The sequence below is a fragment of the Neospora caninum genome, chromosome VIIb (genome assembly GCF_000208865.1).
Source record: "Neospora caninum Liverpool complete genome, chromosome VIIb".
Classification (NCBI taxonomy): domain Eukaryota; phylum Apicomplexa; class Conoidasida; order Eucoccidiorida; family Sarcocystidae; genus Neospora; species Neospora caninum.
In genome coordinates this window covers 505,593-522,598 of record NC_018394.1, presented here as the reverse complement: position 1 = coordinate 522,598, position 17,006 = coordinate 505,593, and the positions used below count along the sequence as shown (strand labels likewise).

Below are 17,006 nucleotides of genomic sequence, written 5' to 3'. Positions count from 1 at the left end.
TATATGCGGAGGGAGATGAGAAGAATGAAGGAAGGGGAAACCAGGCAGGCATAAGCGACAGAGGCTCTTTCGAGATAAAAGAGTGTATTTTCACCGCGTAAAGAAAGCAAGTTTTGACAGCTCCCCCAGCCTGCACACGAAATCGAAAAAAGAAGTCCAGATCCACGCTCAACACACCGGGCTGTACATACACCGAGATACACACATGCACGACAAAAATACGTACAGAGATTCTGTTTCCTTTCTCGCGCGGTGCGCGTATTTGTTCTCTATTCAGTTATCTACAATAATTTGAGACACCACACATGCACGCACACGCGTACACACTCGCAAATCCGTGCATCCAAACACATGAATTGTCATGTCATACCTTTACACATCTAAATGCGTATTCAGCCCAGCCTTGAGTTTTGCTTCAAAGGAACAAATATACGGATTTTGCGAGGCGTGGATTCTTTGAGAATTTTTGTCTCGCGAGGCCGTTTTGAGGACAACAGATGCACATTTACGGTCACAAAAGCACATGCAGTAAGGAGAAAAGTTGAAGCTTGGCTTTTTCTCGCGGTTGGTCCAGTGAGGGGCGCGTCATTTCGCGGTTGCATGCGTTATCTCGAGTGTCTCTTCTTCGCCTTCGAGACTATCCTTTTCTCTCCTTTCTGTCTCCTGACGCGTTCTTCACGTCCTCTCCGTTTCGCTATCGACCGCTTGTCGAGGAGAACCTCCGTTTCTTCTGGGAAGAGGGTTTCCTGCGCATCGGGGTTTCCTCACTCCCCACAAAAAGGGAACAAGACGCTGAAACGTGGCGGAAAAGGCGGCGAGCGAACGCGGTTTTCAGAGTCGCCAGCATACACGCAACGAGGAAGAGGCGCTGCTAGAAAGAATTCGGATTAAAACGCGAAGGAGAGCGAGAGAGAGTCTCGCGTCCAGCGCCTTCGCTCTCCTCCAGAAGAACACTTCTCTCTTCCAGTTCCTCAGTCTTCTCCGTCTTCTCCGTTTTTTTCTCCTTCCAACTCTCAGTTTTCTCCGGTGTGTCTCCCTCTTTTTTTTGAAAAAGATGCCTCCGCCGTCGAAGAAGCAAAAGTGGAGGAGGACCGACCTTTCGTCAACGGAGCAGCATGTGGAAGATTTGACTCTGCACGAGCGCGTTGAGCGTCTCGACGCGGCTGGCGAGCTCTTCACTCTCGACACAGAGGGTACGAGAAACCGCTGGAACTTCGAAACGCGCCTCTCTGTCCTCCAAAGGCGGGTTCGAAGGAAAACGCGTCCTCTTCTCGGGGTTTTGTCGATTCACCTGCGCTTTTCGTCTCACTCGCACCGTCCTCCGTCCCTTCGGCGGCTGAAAAACAACGGTCTTCTCCTCTGTCGCTTTCTCTTCTCTTTCGTCTTCTTTTTCTCTTCTGTCTTTCTTTTTCTCTTTCGCCTTTCGTTTTCTCTTTCGTCTTTTCTCTCCCTTCTTTGTTTCTTTTTCTTTTTCTTCTCTGCCCGCCCCCTTTTTTTCACCGTCGCTTGTCCCGTCGGTGTCCTCCTCCTTTCCTTCTCCTCTCCTTCTCTTTGTTTCCATTCTCGCTCTGTCTCGTTTCTGGCCCCCTTGTCTCTTCTCTCTCGTCGTTTCTGTCTTGTCTTTCGTCTCCTGTGCACGCTGCCTCTCCCCCTCTCCCCCTCGACTCTCCCTGTCTCGCGTTTCCCTTTTTTCGCAGGGACTTCAGCAGCCGCGAATCTGACACAGCGCGCACTGAGGCTCGTGAAGAGTCGGACAATTTCCCAGGCCGACTGGCGGAACAAGCCGAGAGACAGCTCGTGCCTCGCGAGCAGAAAGGCGCCTCTGCTCCAGGTCGTTTCGAAGCACCACAAGAAACAACTCCTGAAAGTTCTCAAACAGAAAGATGCCGAAAACGCACAACCTGCAAACGTGAGCGAAACACCGCCGGGCTACCCCAGAGGCGTCGGTTCTCTCGCGTTTCGCTTTTCACATGCGAGGTTCTCCGTGTGCAGGTTTTTGTGTCGATCTCTCTGTAGCGGCCGTCGTCTACTTCCGCATATATCTTATCTGTGACTGAGGGCAATGACGCGTATGCTTTTTAAAGCGCCTTGTCGAGAGCTCCGCGCATCCTCCAAACGGACTCCTGTGCAGCGAACCTGTGGCGGCGAGCACCGCGAGTTTTGTCTCTTGCGTCGGAGTTTCCAAACTGACAAAGACTTAGAGAGAAGAAGGGCGAAGCGCGATTCAGAGACAGATACAGAAAGATATCCGCGGGAAGACAGATGACCACTTGTGTGGACTCTGCTGTATATTGACAGCCACGAGAGCAGTTCATCTGCATCGCGGCATCTCCTCGACACCAAGCTCTGTGAGAGTGTCTGGGGACTCGATTCCTCGTTTTCCCTCGCTTTTGTCCCGAGTCCTTCGTCTGTTTCCAGTTTTCCTCTGCCCTGTTTTTCGCTCACTGGATTTCCTGGCTCTGCGTGCATGCATGCAGGGAACGGCGCCTCCTCCCGCCTCAGGCGAGACGGCGAAAAAACCGCAAAAGGCGCGCAGTGCGTCCCACCTTGCCGTGGACGTCTGGGGCACTTCCATCTCTGCGTCGGAGAAACCCTCGCGAAAGAAACGCACTCCTTCCTGGCCTGTCTCCTCGTCCCCTTCCTCTGCGCTCTCCGTCAACGCTTCGGAAGCTCTGGCTGCAGCTGCTCAGAAGAGCGAGACGGCCGAGCAGCGATCAGACGGGAAGGCGTCGAAGAAAAGAAGGCGCGAAGAGACAGAGGCGCCATCGCCCGACGCAGCCTCTCCGTCCCGCAGCGACGAGCGGCAGAAAGCCGAAAAACCCCGATCGTCCACAACCCCCTCTTCTTCTGAGACGCGCGCGTCTTCTCGAGGCAAAACGACGCGTTCTCGGCTGACGGCACGCGCGCTGCGAAGCTTCGATTCTCTGCGCTCCTTGGTGCCTGCACTGCAGACGCCGGAGCACGGCGAGTCGTACAACCCCTCGCCAGAGGCGCACGCGCACGCCCTCTTGACCGCAGCTGTATGTACACTGGAGGAGCGCGAGCAGTGGCAGCAGACTGGTGCGCACAGTCGGAGTCAGCATCTGCTGCCTCGTCAGCAGGAGGCGCTCGAGGCGCTTCTCCTCGCAAAGAGTGTGCAGGAAGAAGAAGCGACCGGGACAACCAGCAAATACCGAAAACCCGTGGATGCAGCGCTCGCCGAAGTCCTTCCACGTGAAAAGATCCAGGAGCTCACAGAAAGCCAAAAACAGAGAGTGCGTCGAGGGGGGCCGAAAACGGTGTCGCTTGAGAAAAAAAGGCGCTTTTCTCGACACAACAACGTTTCACGCTCATAGAAACCACAGTCAAGAAGCAATACGCACACATGTTTATTTATCCCACATGTATATATAGACATATATATATTTAGGTATAGATACATGTAGATACATTCACAGACAAGTAGATGTGAAGGGCGATTTCATGCAGCTCTCCTCGTCAGCTCATGTCGATGTATACCCTGCATCCGCATATATATATGAAAGCATACGTTTATACTTTTCTGTGTCCTTGCGACGATGAGAGGCCACGTAATAACGCGTAAGAGTGTGTTTTCTTCTTTTTGTTAGCTTCTGTACCGTTTGGTTCATGGCGGCGAGAAGGTCGCGTTTGATGCGGACGGAGCTCTGCGCTTTGTTGCGGAGGATGCGGAGGCAGACAGACTCGGCGAAAGCGATCAGGACAGTAGCGAGGACGAAACGAAAGACGCAAGCTTCGTCAGACAACCCGGTGAGCTCGAAACGCATTCCTGGATGTCGCGCTCGCACGTTTTATGGCGATATCTCAACATGTATGTATATACAGATGTGTGTGTGTTTATATGGTGCTTTTGTGCTTACATGTAGATCGACACTCATGTGCATATGCCTCTTTCCGAAGCCTCATGCTGCATATATATATATATATATACATATATGTGTGTATCATGAAACACACGCTTGTACATCTAAGCATTTACACACGTATATAGATATATATGTGTAGGTGAAAACATATGTGAAACCGTCGAGTCCCATGTGGTGTGAACAGTGCGGCGCGAGAAGAAGAAGACGCAAGTGGACCGGAATCGTCATCTTCGGTTCTTGCAGCAGCAGAGACGCGTAAGTGGACGAAAGTGAGAAACGAAAAATATGTTGGACAACCTGGAAGAGGCAAAGTTTTTTCACTTTAGAGAGTGAGTAAGAGAGGGAGTGAAATCTGTCAGAAACCTACAGATTTCGAGAATGAGAAAAACGCGCCGTTCACGGATACCTCGGCCGCGAACCTCGACGCCGAGCCGTCACGAAACAGGCTCCGCGTGCACGTCCGGTGTCATCCTCCAAACCGATATATATATATATATATATATATATATATTTCAACACATCTACATCCGGACACAAATGCATGTATGTATACATACATCTCTGTATATCTGCGTATACGGACGTACGTGTGCCTGTACATATATATATATATATATATATATACATATAGATATGCTCACGTATTTGTATTTGTGTACATATGTATATATGCATATATATATATATATATACATGTATGTCGACAACTGGATGTGCATGAATATTTGTAACTGCACATGCATGTTATACATATACATATATACATATATATGCACATATGTATAAATATCTATATATGCAGATGGAAGCTTTGTGAAACGCTTTTGTTGAATTGAGCATTGGCGTTTTCCCCCTTTTTGTCAGCGGGCTGCAAAACTGTCTTCGCGAGAACGGCGCGCTGCACTGGCGCGTCTCGACGAGCTCGTGCAGGAATGCGACGAAGAAGAAAACGAGCGCGAAGAGGCACAGAAAGACAAGTACGGCCGGGGCATTAAAGAGGAATTATCGCATGCAACATGCGTTGCAACATGCGTGCGTCTGCTTCAAACTGCACTCCCCCTTGCGTGATCACTCTCTTGCAGGACTGTGTCCACTTGGATCACAAAGTGTACATACACTTTCATTTGGATAAATAAATCCATTCTGGACTAATGTCTACTTCCCCATACACGTGCTGTGCATACACAACTACAGGTTTGCATGCCTATTTCCACAACTCTCATTGATAGTGGATCCAAACATCCTCGAATACATACATATATATATATATATATGTATATGCATGCGTATGTGTATGTGAGTAGGTTTACGTGTGCACCGGTGAATGTTGGAAGCGATGCGGCGAGTGTGGAGAGAGGTAGTTGGTGGACCGTCTGTGACGGTTCCTCGCCTTCTGCATCGAGGGGTGGGGCGTTTCTGCCTTTCGTCGCGTTTGAAACGCTCCATTGTCTTCTTATTTTTCTTGTTTTTCCCGCTCTTCTCTGCTCTCCAGGGAGCAGCGGTTGCAGGCGAAGATTGAGGCGGCAAAGCAAGGTCGCGTGAAGCTGCGCATAGGCCGAGTAAGCGCCTGGCCGTCTCGGTCTCTCTCGTGTGTCTCTCTCTGGAGTTTCGTTGGTGCATTTGTGTTTGTGACCGACGGCTCAGTCGGAATCATCCCCTAAGACCGAAGCTTGACTCTCTCGACGCGCGGGTTCCAACAAAGGCCACTCAGCAAATCCTTTGCAGCAATTCAACTCTTGTCCATTCAGAGAAACACTGCCTATCGCCATATATATATATATATATAGGGAGAGAGATGCGAAGATGCATGTTTGGTGTAGAGACAGGCATTCGTATGTGTTTGCACATCAAGCACTTCCTATCTCCTAGTTTCCGATACAAGTATACGGATGCACGCACATTGAGGTATCGTTGGAAACGGCGATGCGGTTACTTCCCGAATTGTATTTTGATGTGTTGAAAAGGCGGCTAGGGAAGAGTCGTGGAGAGAAAAGGCCGTGCACGCCAGAAGTTAAGGGCGATCTTCGTGCACCGTCCGTTTCGTGTGTCCTCTCAGAATCGATTCGTGGAGCCGCCGCCAGCTGTCGCACTTACCGAAGATCTCTCAGGTGGAAGCTTGCGGGCGATGAAAGTAAGTTCCGCGAAACAGTCGGGTGCCCTTTCTCGTCCACTTTTCTCTCCCCTGCTCGGTATCTCCTCCTCCTACCTTTGTGTCTTCTCCCTCCGTTTCGTGTCTTCCTTTTCTCCTCTCGTCTTTTTCCACTCTTCTGCAGCCCTCCTTCTCTCGTTTGCCTTCCCTGTCTACACGGGTGTTCTCGTTTTCTTTCGTTTTCTTTTCCCTCCAGGCTGTCAAGGGCGGCGGGGCCTTGTCCGCCCATCTAACTTCTCTGCAGCGCCGCGGACTCGTGGAGCTGCCGCCCACGGGCGGCGCGACGGCATCGTATTTGCGGAGAGTTCAGAAAGATCGCGCGCGCCGCCTGAGCAGCAAGAAGCCGATTCGCAGAAAGTAAATCCAAACGGAGGCGCACACACCTCGCAAGCGCTCGCGATGCAGTTGCCCCAAGAGGCAAGACAGCCTACTTTTCTCGTGCCACATGAGCAGCGACCGTCCTCTACTTTCTCCGTCTCCTCTCGTTCTCCCGGCCTGTGTAAACGTCTATTTGGACGTAGCTTGTGGTTTCACACGTTTGCGAAGAAAAGGAAGCAAAACCCTCAAAGGCTGAAAACCGTTTCTGCTGGTGAGGACCAAGAATGTTTGTTCGCGAAAACACCAAACCCGGAACCTCGAAACAGACGAACGCGCCCAGTGTTGGAATCCGAGCCTCCTTCGTTCTCGTTGGAAGTCTCGGCGGGTGTTTCTCGATTTACGCTGCCAAGGCCAGACTTCTGAGCCTCCGAAAGAGGCACACGTGATGTGTGGTGTGGCGGCTGTCTCTCTGGATGCAAGCGGAAACACTTGGCGCCAGGTAGAGTATCGCCCCGTGGCATCGTCGTAAGGCTGCCTGTGGCGAGCTGTCTTCTCCTGCACTCCGCATTCGCGTTTCGAACTCTAAACTGCCCCGTGGCGGCCGACACCGCGTGCTCGCCGATTGAAGCCTTTCTCGGCGTCTCCAAATAGTGGAGAAAAACGTTTAGGGTTCAACCTCTCCCTTTTCCGGTTAGCTGTCGTCCGTTCTCTTGCGTCTTGTCAATCGTGGCGAGGGGCTTGACGGCGTCAGACCGCTTCGCGTTTCCCTCGAAACTCACAAACTCTGTCTTTCAAGAGCTCTCCTCCGCCAGAAGTCGCAAAGGGGGCGGCGACGGAAGAAACGAAAAACGCGCCTTTTCTCTGTCTGCCGAGAGACGCGTTGCCCCGCGAAAAAGAACTGTCTCAAAATTCCACTCGCCGATGGGACACACACGCTCTGTCGAAAACCCGCAACTTGCAAGTCACCTGACAACGCGCTCCAGCCCCTTCCATTCTCAAACACATACGCCCAACACTCACACGTATCCGAATAGTTTTATATAGATATAGATAAGCATAGCTACAAAAACAGCCATTATATATATATATATATATATATATATATGCATAGATCTCGAGAGAGAGGCCGAACCAAAGAGACTGGCACTCAGTCTCCACTCCCCACGCGGCGTAGAACATATGGAAAGATGTCCCTTCATGTAAATACGCAATTCTACATATATATATATATATATATATATACAAATATGTGTGGCTTCAGATATGCATATATATATATATATATATATACGCATGTTCGTAGGCGTACACGTAGTATATACCGTCGTGATCGCCGTGGAGTTTGGCGCTTCTCTCCAACCCCCCCCCCCCGCACATGCATCGGCGTGCCTCTTCTCTTTTCTTTCTCGTCATCTCTCTTCGTTCTCCCCTTGGATGTACGGGCACTTGGTTGATTCCATTTCACGGTTTGGCCACGACCCCCGAGACGCCTCCCCACCTGCCTCTCCGCGTGCGTCTGGGCTCTTTGCCGTTCAGCCCTTCATCGCGTGCTTCCGCCTTCTCCGTGCGGAGCAACCACCAGTCGCCGTTCTCGTCCTTCTCTGCCTGGACGAATTGCAAGCCCCCGCGGCTGCGCATGCACTCTGCGATGAAATCCACGTCGGCAGTCAAACTCCGGACGCGCGGAAACGCCGCAACTTCCCTCAGAGGCACGCCGAGACGCACCGTAGAGGCCGAAGCGTGATTGGTGTGAGTGGTGTCTGCCTCGTTTGACGAATCTTTCTCTGACTGCGACACGCCTGACGGCATATTTGCCGTCGCGCCTTCTACGTTCAGTTCTCCGTCTTTCCCCGAGCCGTTTTTCTCCCCACTGTTTTGCTCGTCTTTCCCCCGCTCGGCCTCCGCGCCCGCCTTCTCCCTTTGAAGCCTCGCAGCCAGCGCGCCAGGCAGAGGGACGAGCGCCGATCGCAGGTGCGCGTCAGAGGCCCAGTTGTGGGGCGAGAAGTAAAAATCCAGCTGTCTCCGTAGGGCCTTTCTGCTCCGGTCCAGTTTCTCTCGCAAGATCTTCAGCGCGCTCGTTCTCACGCACGCGTCAACAGCCTCCAAGTCCACGACTTGCTGCGCATGCGCGTCTTCGTCTCCATCCTCGGGCGTGAGGCGGGAGGCGCGTCGCCGCCGCGTGTCCTTCCTTTCGGAGGCAGAAACGCCTACCGGCCTCTCTGCCGCTGTCGGGCGTCCGTTCTCTTCGCGATCAGTGGCAGTCGTCGACGAGGTGCGCGGCGACACGAGATGCACGAGGGCGCTCTCGCGGTCGGCGCCTCTCGCCTTCTCCCCGAGAGACGCGGGCGTCTCTGGCGGTCCCGCTTCCGCGCTTGGCGCCTCATGCGATTTCTCCCCATCCCCGCCGCGCCTTCGAGAGACGCGCGGCTGCAGGTTGCGCCGGCACGCCTCGAGCACGTCGCGAGGGAGCGGCAGGTGAAATGCCCCCGCCGAGGCAAAGTGACGCACGAGCACGTCTGAACCGTCTTCGCTCACAAACACCTCCAAGCCGGAAAGCAAGAAGGCGTCCCAGTCGCCGTCGTTCCCTTTCTCGCAAGCACGCGAGGAAGACCCGCCGCGCAAACGCAACGCACCCTCCGAGGCATCGGCCACCCCCCCCGCCGGAGACGAAGAAGACGAAGAAGACAAAGAAGAAGAAGAAGAAGAAGAAGAAGAAGACGCGGCGGAAGAAGACGAGGCAGGAGAGGAAGACGCGGCGGAAGAAGACGAGGCAGGAGAGGAAGACGAGGCAGGAGAGGAGGACGAGGAAGAAGGTGAGCCTTCAGAGCGAGTTGCGTTGCTTGCGTGGAGGCTGGCATGCATTTCTCCTGCGTCGATAGTTTGGGTGACGAACCGGAGCGGCTCAGACGGGGGCGCGTTTCCGTGCGAAGCGCGTTCTCTCTGTTGCAGAGCGAGAAGCCGTTTCGGTTGGTACTTGAACGCCACGGCGCCTGCGTCTGCGCCGTTCCCCGCCTCGGCAGAGGGCGGCACTCGCGAGCGACCGCCGGGAGAAGCTGCGCGCTCCGGAGCCAGACTGCTCGACGCGCGAGACTTCAGAGCGTCTGTCCCTGCGTCGTTGACCATCTCTTTCGTCGTCTTGATTTCTGTGAGACTTGACCAGTCCCGCCAAGAACCTCCGCCGCGACGGCCGGTCTGGGCTGGAGCTCCAGCTGCGACGGTTGGGGGACGGTCGCTCGAGCCCCGGCGCTCCCAGAGGCGCACACGCCCAGTGGTCAAATCCTTGTCTTCCACGCGTACGAGCCGCTCTTCGCTCAGGGTCGGCATGAACCCCTGGAGGATGAGGAAGCGAACTTGCAGCCACTGGTGGATTTGCACGTTCTCGAGAGACGCAGACGGCCAGCTGACGAACGCCGCAGGATCAGGAATCGCGCACGCCTCGGCGGACTCGGACTGTCCCGTCTCCACCTTTTTAGCCTCCTTCAGAGGCGTCTCGAGGCTCTGCGGAATTGCCTGGCGACTCTCTCCCGCGCTGTCCTTGGCGACGTTGCTCGGACCGCCTTTCTTCTCTGTTCTTCCGCGCGCCTCTGCTCTCGGCCGATTCGCGTCTTGGCGCGCCTGAGAAACCGCGGCGGGAGCGCTTCCTTTGACGCCCCCGCCGGTCCCGGGTGTACATACACCTGAGGTTCCCCCCGCGGCTAGCCCGAAAGCCCGCGCCACGACGGCGGGCATTCGGCCCACGTTCGTGCGGCCGCTGTTGGGGCTGCGTTTCGTTCCAGCGCTCTCCGTTTCCTCGCTGCTCGAGTCAGACTCATCGCTACCGTCGCTTTCGCTCGAACTCTCCGAACGCACTGCCACTGATCTCCCTTTCTGTTTCGCGAAGGACGCCTCGCCCCCTGGGCGACGCCCGACAGAGCCTGCAGCGTGGCCAGCCTGCGTCGGGCGGCTCGCCAGCACCTTGCTGGGCCCCTGAAGGCCTTTGCTGTTCACTCCTTGTTGTCTGCAGCCCCCGGACGGCAGGGGGTTGCCTCTGTCGCGAGTCGCCGCGAGGGCCGAGCTGCGCTTTCTCTTCCCTGCAGAAGAGTCAGAGGACGACGAGCTGTCGGAACTGTCGTCGTCGCTGCTGGAGACCGACACCGCCACGGCGCCCTTCTGCCAAGGTGTACATACACCCGAGCTCGGTCCTTTCCTTCCGAGGCGAGCGGCAGGCGCCGCGGACGCCGATTCCGGCAACTCCGACGGACAGTGCAGCTGACTCTTCGCCGACAGGGCGGGGGCATGCGCGGCTTTTTTTTCTTCTGTCTCAGACGCGTCGCTGCTGGAGCTGCTTTCCTCGTCCTCGCTGCTTTCGCTCGAAGTCGTATCGCTTCTGCCCGCTTTGCGAACAGACGCCAACGCCCCGCTTCGGATGCCCTCGGGCGCCGCAGCCTTTCGCCCCTTCTTCGCCTGCTCCGGTGTACATACACCCGCGCGGCCGGGGGCTGGGCGCCCAAGCGACCGTTCGCGTTTTCGCGCTCCCTTTCCAGGAGAAACTGGCGCCGTGCCTCGCTCCTCTTCTGGCTGCGGCTCTAGCCTCGTCCCTGCGTCACTGGCTCGAAACAAGTGAGAACGTTTCTGAACCGGCGCAACCTCGAAGCCCCCCAGAAGAAGGCCCCGCGCGTCGGCTGTCTCCGCGGGAACTGCGGTGTATATACACACCGTGACGACGTCGTCTTTCTCGAGGAGCTCGATCGGCTGGCCGTCGGGGAGCACGAAATTGTCGAGGCGCAGCACGAGATCGACGGGCCGCCTCGGACTCCCGAGGTCGGCGTCCTGGAGATGTGAAGACCAGCGCGAGAGCGAAAATCCCGGATTTTTGCTTTCCAAGGCTTCGCACAGAGATTCACGTCCCCCGTGGAGAAACGCGGACGTCTTTGAGAACCGGCCTTGCGTCAGATCAGCCAGAAGCGCCGCCTTCAGCTGGCTGATGGTCCGGATGCTGTTCGGATCCACAAACATGCAGCTGTCCTCGAAAACCGCAAAGGATGGGCCATGGGCTCCCGAGACGCACGAGCCTCTTTGTGAAGCCGCGAGAGATGCCGAGAAAGGCACGAAAGAGAGAGAGGACAAGATCCCAGACGAAGGAACAGGAAGCGAAGAGGACGAACAAGGTGGACGGACCGTTTGCGGGCCAGAAAAACAACAAGGCGAGGCTTCATCTTGGGCTGCATGCGCGGGCCTCCCGCCATCGATGCCTGTCGTTTTGCAAGGGAGCAAAGTGAGGCTGCGCCCTGGACTCACAGGCGAGGCTGATTCTGCAGCCGGGACAAAGTGGGAACAGAAACGCAGTCTGATTCGCATCTTGGAGGAGATTCAGGAAACGTTCAAGGGACGGTCTGGAGGGAAGCGACTGTTCCTCTCCGATGTATCTTTGAAATCCGAACCCCCAAAAAAATGTGGTGGAGCTGTGTGCAGACTCTGGACCGTGGAGACGAAAGGGGATTTTCCTGGCTTTTACAAAGACAAAGACGGCGAGCGCAGCACTCGCGGAAAAGAAAAGGCGAGGGACGGGAGAGAAGAACGACTGAAGGAGAGGAAGAGAGGAGACATAGGGGAAACCGTCAAGGAGAGGAGACAGAGAGAAAGAGAGCAGGAGGCGAGGGAACGCCGAAGCAGACAGAGGCAAGGGAGAGAAGAAGTACACTTTTTTAGGAGCACGCAGAGGGGAAGATTGGCCGAAGCAGCGGCTGAAAAGCGGTAGAAAAGTAGCGCCTATCCTGTTTTTTTCCTGAAAGGCGAGTGCAGCGTCCTCTCTTTGGAAGGCGGCGAGAAAACGGAAGAACGTCACGCAAGGGAAAAGGGGAGAGAGAAAACAGATTCGAGAAGCTGGAACCGCTCTGTGTTTCTCGTGGACAGAAGGCAATTTGCATCTCTTCGCCGAGAGGAGAAACCTGTGTCGGCGCGCTGTGCTCGCGGGAGCGCTCAAGAAACCTCGGCTTCTCCCAGACTCCGCTATTTCGCAGACTTTTCCACTCTGAGAATGCCGAAGATGCCTTTCGTTTCCATTTGTCTGCCTCACTTCGTTCAGAAAACAGAGAAGCGCAAAGGCCGGCTCACAGGTGGAGCAGCATCTGGGCCGTCTTCTCTCACCGCGCAGACTGTGCCGTTTTGCTCGGCTGTGCGCGAAACTGTTGTGGGGTGAGAAAAGGCCCGTTTTGAGATTTCTCCGGTTTCCAAACCTCGCTTTCCAAAACTGAAAGAGGGAGGAATCCCCTCCAGAGAACCGAACCAAACAACCGCGCCAATGCCTGTATCCTTACCTCTATGTGTAGAGAGTTGTGTTCCACGTATGATTCGCAGTGTTCTCAGGTGTATGTACAGCTGAGATGTGCAGGGCGAGAGCGAGACGGTGCGAAGACACCAGAACTGTCGAGCTTGCCGCCCCTTTTATTCGAGGACTAGGGGGCTTTTTCGGCCCCTTTTTGTTGTGATACAAAGGCAGCCGATACCTCTGTTGTTTCTCGACGCAATCTCCAAAGCAAAGATTCGGCTCTCGTTCCTTCTCTGTTTCCGCGAAATCAAGGCGGCGACGGGCACACGCCAGGGCTCGAGACACTGGAAACGTGCACACAGCCAACCGGCAACGGAAACTCAACGCCTTGTGCAAACACACAAAAACGATTTCCCTATAAAAGCCTGCGCCGAGAAATACGTGAAACTCTACGTGTAGCACTGAGAGTAAAAGTGTTTCATCGGCATGCAAAAATAGATGTACATATAAATGTATTTCTGTATAAGTGCAACAACGAAATTCTGTCGATCGCCTCGGAGACGTCTCGACAGGTTGGCACATGCGCTTGGGGGCGTGAGGGATGGCGACGAGACGCATTTTTTTCGATTTTTCTTTTGAAAAGCTCCTCCTGATTGTGCTCCTTTTTCGCCATCTATTGAAAAACCGGTTTGCCCATGTCTATAAAGAGCAAACGCTTCTTGACTGGGCAGCGCGCTAAGAGCGACACACATCGAGGGAACGAGCTCAAAACCGAGTCATTCATCTCCCCGCGCCCGCAACGGTTTCTCCCGCCTCTTTTTTTTGTCCTTCTCCGTCATTAACGCGTTTTTCGGTCTGCTTTTCTCGCCTCGGTGGTTCGCACAGTCTTCTTCCTGTTGAAAAAACCTCGTTTCTTCTCTTCACGTCCTCCTCCCCATTTCCAGAAGATCGCAACTCGTTCGTCTTTCTCTCGCCCGTCTTCTGCACGCTTTCCTCACTCTCCTGCGCTCCGTGTGTGACTCCCGCGTTTCTTCTCCGTCGTGTTTTCCTTCTCCCGCCTCCGCTGTCTCTCCTTCTCTTCCTCCCTCTCTAGGCCTCGTATGGCGGTGGCGTTTCGCTGTGTCTTCTCCCCGACGGGCGTGGTTTTTCTTTAAAAGAAATACGATGGGCGAGTCGTGCACATGCAAGTGGTTGCCTCTGGAGGCTGACCCGCTCCTCTTTGCGCAGTACGTGAACGCGCTGGGCGGACCAACGTCTGCCGCCGTCGAGCACGGAGGCGAGACGGAGAAGAAGCACGAAGGCCACGAGGCGCTCCTCTCCTTCGAAGACGTCCTCTCTCTGGAGGACTGGGCAGTCGACATGATCGCGCATCCAACTGTCGCAGTTCTCCTCCTCTTCCCCATCACGGAGGCGACGGAAAAGGCCAGAAAAGAGCAAGAAAAACAAGAAGCGACAAGCAAACACCTGGAAAACATCTGGTTCACCAAACAAGTCAGTCCTCTCTCCCACGACGCAAAAGCATCGAAGTTACCTATTCATCTACACGTTTACAGAGAAAGCGGTCTGTCCAGGCCTGCCGATAGAGAGATCGAGATACAGATGTATATGGCGTCATCTACACGCGTCTGCATACGCGTATGTGCTTCTTCAGCTACGCATCTACTTGTGTATATGATGGACATTTGGCTTTATCTCGATATTCTTATGTAACGGCCCGTATGCCTACAACCGTGTTCCTTTATCTATCCGGCTATCTATCTATCTATCTATATGTACATATGCGTATGTATATATATATATATATATATAAATATCCACATCTGGAGACATAGATAGTACAGGTGCTAGTTCATCTGTTCCTTGGATGTATCAATACCACCATGTACTCATCTATGCCTTATCCATACACATCAATAGATACTTAAATAGATATTTTGATAGATCTCTATTAGAATGTGAACACTGAAATCTATACGTGTGTACATGAGATGATGCAGGAGCGTGTATGTGCGTGAATAGAGTGAGTGGTTGGGGGATGTTTTGCTGTTTTGCATTTCTCAGCCTTGTGTTTTTTCTGCCCGTCGTTTCTCTCTCAGACTGTCGGCAATGCATGCGGCACGGTAGCCCTTCTCCACTGCATCGCAAATCTCCCACGTGACAAATTTCCTCTTCAGCCTGGCCAGTTTCTGGAACATTTCCTCAGTACGCAAAAATCCCCACAAACAGTAGTATTCATCTCTCTATATATATTCATCTCTCTATATATACAAATATCCATGTATATATAGATATATATGTAAATGCGCAAGCATCATTACCGGTTGAGGGTTTATGTACATCTGAGCTCGCCATATATGGATATAAATCGGCATATACCTTCATGTAGATTATGAACTGCGCGATGCAACGAGGGACATACAAACTCACACATTAGTGCAAATCCGCATTTCACTATTGCGTGTATGTAGTCCCTCCGGCTGCCTGTACGGCACCTCTACGCAACGTAATATACAAGTATAAATATATATATATATATATATGACTATAAATACTATGTGTAAATAGATGTATTTGTATGTATAAACGCTTGTACTTGCGTATTGTGTAGCGGCATGTGCGTGCAAATCACGTGGCGGTACGTGGAGGCTTTCTGTGTTGAAGGCGCCTATTGCACTCGTTGTTTGTCGCGTTTGTTTGCGAGGGCTTTCAAAGTGGCGGTTTGTCTTGTGCACATTTCCAGAAGAAACAGCGGATCTCTCCCCTGACGCGCGGGCGAAGCTGCTGGAGACGGACCGCTCGCTGGCGAACTCGCACAAGACCTTCGAGACGAAGGGCCAGTCAGCTGTACCTACACCCGAGAGCGACGTGGATACCCACTTTGTTGCCTTTGTCTGTGGCGGAAACGGGCATTTGATTGAACTGGATGGGAGACGCGCCGCCCCCGTAGATCACGGCCCTATCGGGGAAGAGGGAACGACGCTGGAAGCTGTGGCCCAGAGCCAGCGTCTTCTCAAGAAAGCTGTCAGCGTCATCAAGAAGGAGTTTGTCGACAGATGCCCCGGCGAACTGCGCTTTCAAATCATCGCTGTCGGCGACGCAAAGGCGCAACGTGTGTGATCTTTTCCGTTGGTGGTGCGGTTAGGAATCTTCTACTTCTCCCCGTTGCATGCGTTGAGGTGTCTCGTGAAGCTGCGAATGACCCGCCAGCGTCTCCGCGGACGCTCGTGAAAGTTTCGGCCGAAACGAACATCTCGCGTGTGGCAAAACGCGAAAAAAGGCGCATCTGTTTGCGCCGTTGAGAAAAGGAACGCAATCGGATGCGCGGAACGTCGCTTTTCAATGTCTCTGGCGGATATACACGGGAAAAACGCGGAAAAGAACCAAATCCAAGTTCACCACGCAGTCACTCACACACACAGAACCACAAAACGCATCCGGGAGAATTATATACAGAGATAACCGTACACAAATGTAAGTATATAGGCATCGTTTTAGACGGAGATGCATATACGTATATATGCATATAGATATGTACGTATATAGACATCGTTAGCCGGAGATACATATACTTATATATGCATATAGATATGTACGTATATAGACATCGTGTGTCAAAAAAAGGTCCATGCCCAGATGCACGCGTATACCTATGCAGTTGGGTACAGACATACATAGTTCTTTGTGTGCAGATAAGCGTTCCGCACAAAGATGGAAACAGACCTCGATATCGGTTTTTGAGTATCGAGTGCAGATCCGAGGCAGCTCTCTTGTGCGGCCTGCGCAGAGAGGAGCGTCCACGCGTACCCCCCTGGAAACAGACTGTGCCTGTTTCGCTTTTTAGGAACTGGGGAAGGGCGGCCGCGACGTGTTTTTCCACGAAGGAAAAAAACGAATAAGACGAAGCGAGCCGAGACACGGTCATGAGAGGCAACTTGAATTCCAAGGAAATCGCACATCTGTGTTCACGAACTCGAGACCAGCAGACAGCACCATCCTTGAAATATTCTCCGCACATACACGCATATATACATATATATATATATATATATATACTTATAGATATACATATATATACATATATATATATATATATATATAACTGCATACAGATATATGAATACACCCCCGATGTGGAGGTTCGTAGGAATATGCATATGCATACTATTTGTAGAGTCAGAGACACTGACCTGCTCGCATATACATGAGAACGCGCAGCTACTTCCGTACACTCAACTGCATGCACATCTACATACACACTCATCAATATATATATATATATATATATATATATATATATATATATATATATATGTATATGGTTGTATGTAAGTGTAGACGCGTATGCTTGTGGGGGTGTATATGCTTGTAGATGTGTAGAAATGCGTTCGCAGTCCTTTCGGGTAGTCGC

The 17,006-nt window shown here is 53.0% G+C and overlaps 3 protein-coding genes across 3 annotated transcripts; 2 read left to right on the top strand and 1 right to left on the bottom strand.

Moving 5' to 3' along the window:
- Nucleotides 1-1,054: 1,054 nt before the first annotated feature.
- Nucleotides 1,055-6,394, top strand: NCLIV_024490 (conserved hypothetical protein; the record flags this gene model as incomplete). Its single annotated transcript, XM_003882644.1, has 9 exons — nt 1,055-1,193; nt 1,698-1,909; nt 2,478-3,254; nt 3,609-3,768; nt 4,069-4,139; nt 4,749-4,861; nt 5,377-5,443; nt 5,941-6,015; nt 6,230-6,394. The coding sequence occupies 9 exons, from the start codon at nt 1,055-1,057 to the stop codon at nt 6,392-6,394; spliced, it is 1,779 nt and encodes a 592-aa protein (XP_003882693.1).
- Nucleotides 6,395-7,812: 1,418 nt separating this feature from the next.
- Nucleotides 7,813-11,346, bottom strand: NCLIV_024480 (conserved hypothetical protein; the record flags this gene model as incomplete). The annotated part of the gene is made up of 1 exon (XM_003882643.1): nt 7,813-11,346. The coding sequence occupies one exon, from the start codon at nt 11,344-11,346 to the stop codon at nt 7,813-7,815; it is 3,534 nt and encodes a 1,177-aa protein (XP_003882692.1).
- Nucleotides 11,347-13,762: 2,416 nt separating this feature from the next.
- NCLIV_024470 (hypothetical protein) lies at nt 13,763-15,715 on the top strand (the record flags this gene model as incomplete). The annotated part of the gene is made up of 3 exons (XM_003882642.1): nt 13,763-14,089; nt 14,695-14,800; nt 15,339-15,715. 3 exons carry the CDS (start codon nt 13,763-13,765, stop codon nt 15,713-15,715), a joined length of 810 nt encoding a protein of 269 aa, XP_003882691.1.
- Nucleotides 15,716-17,006: the final 1,291 nt, after the last annotated feature.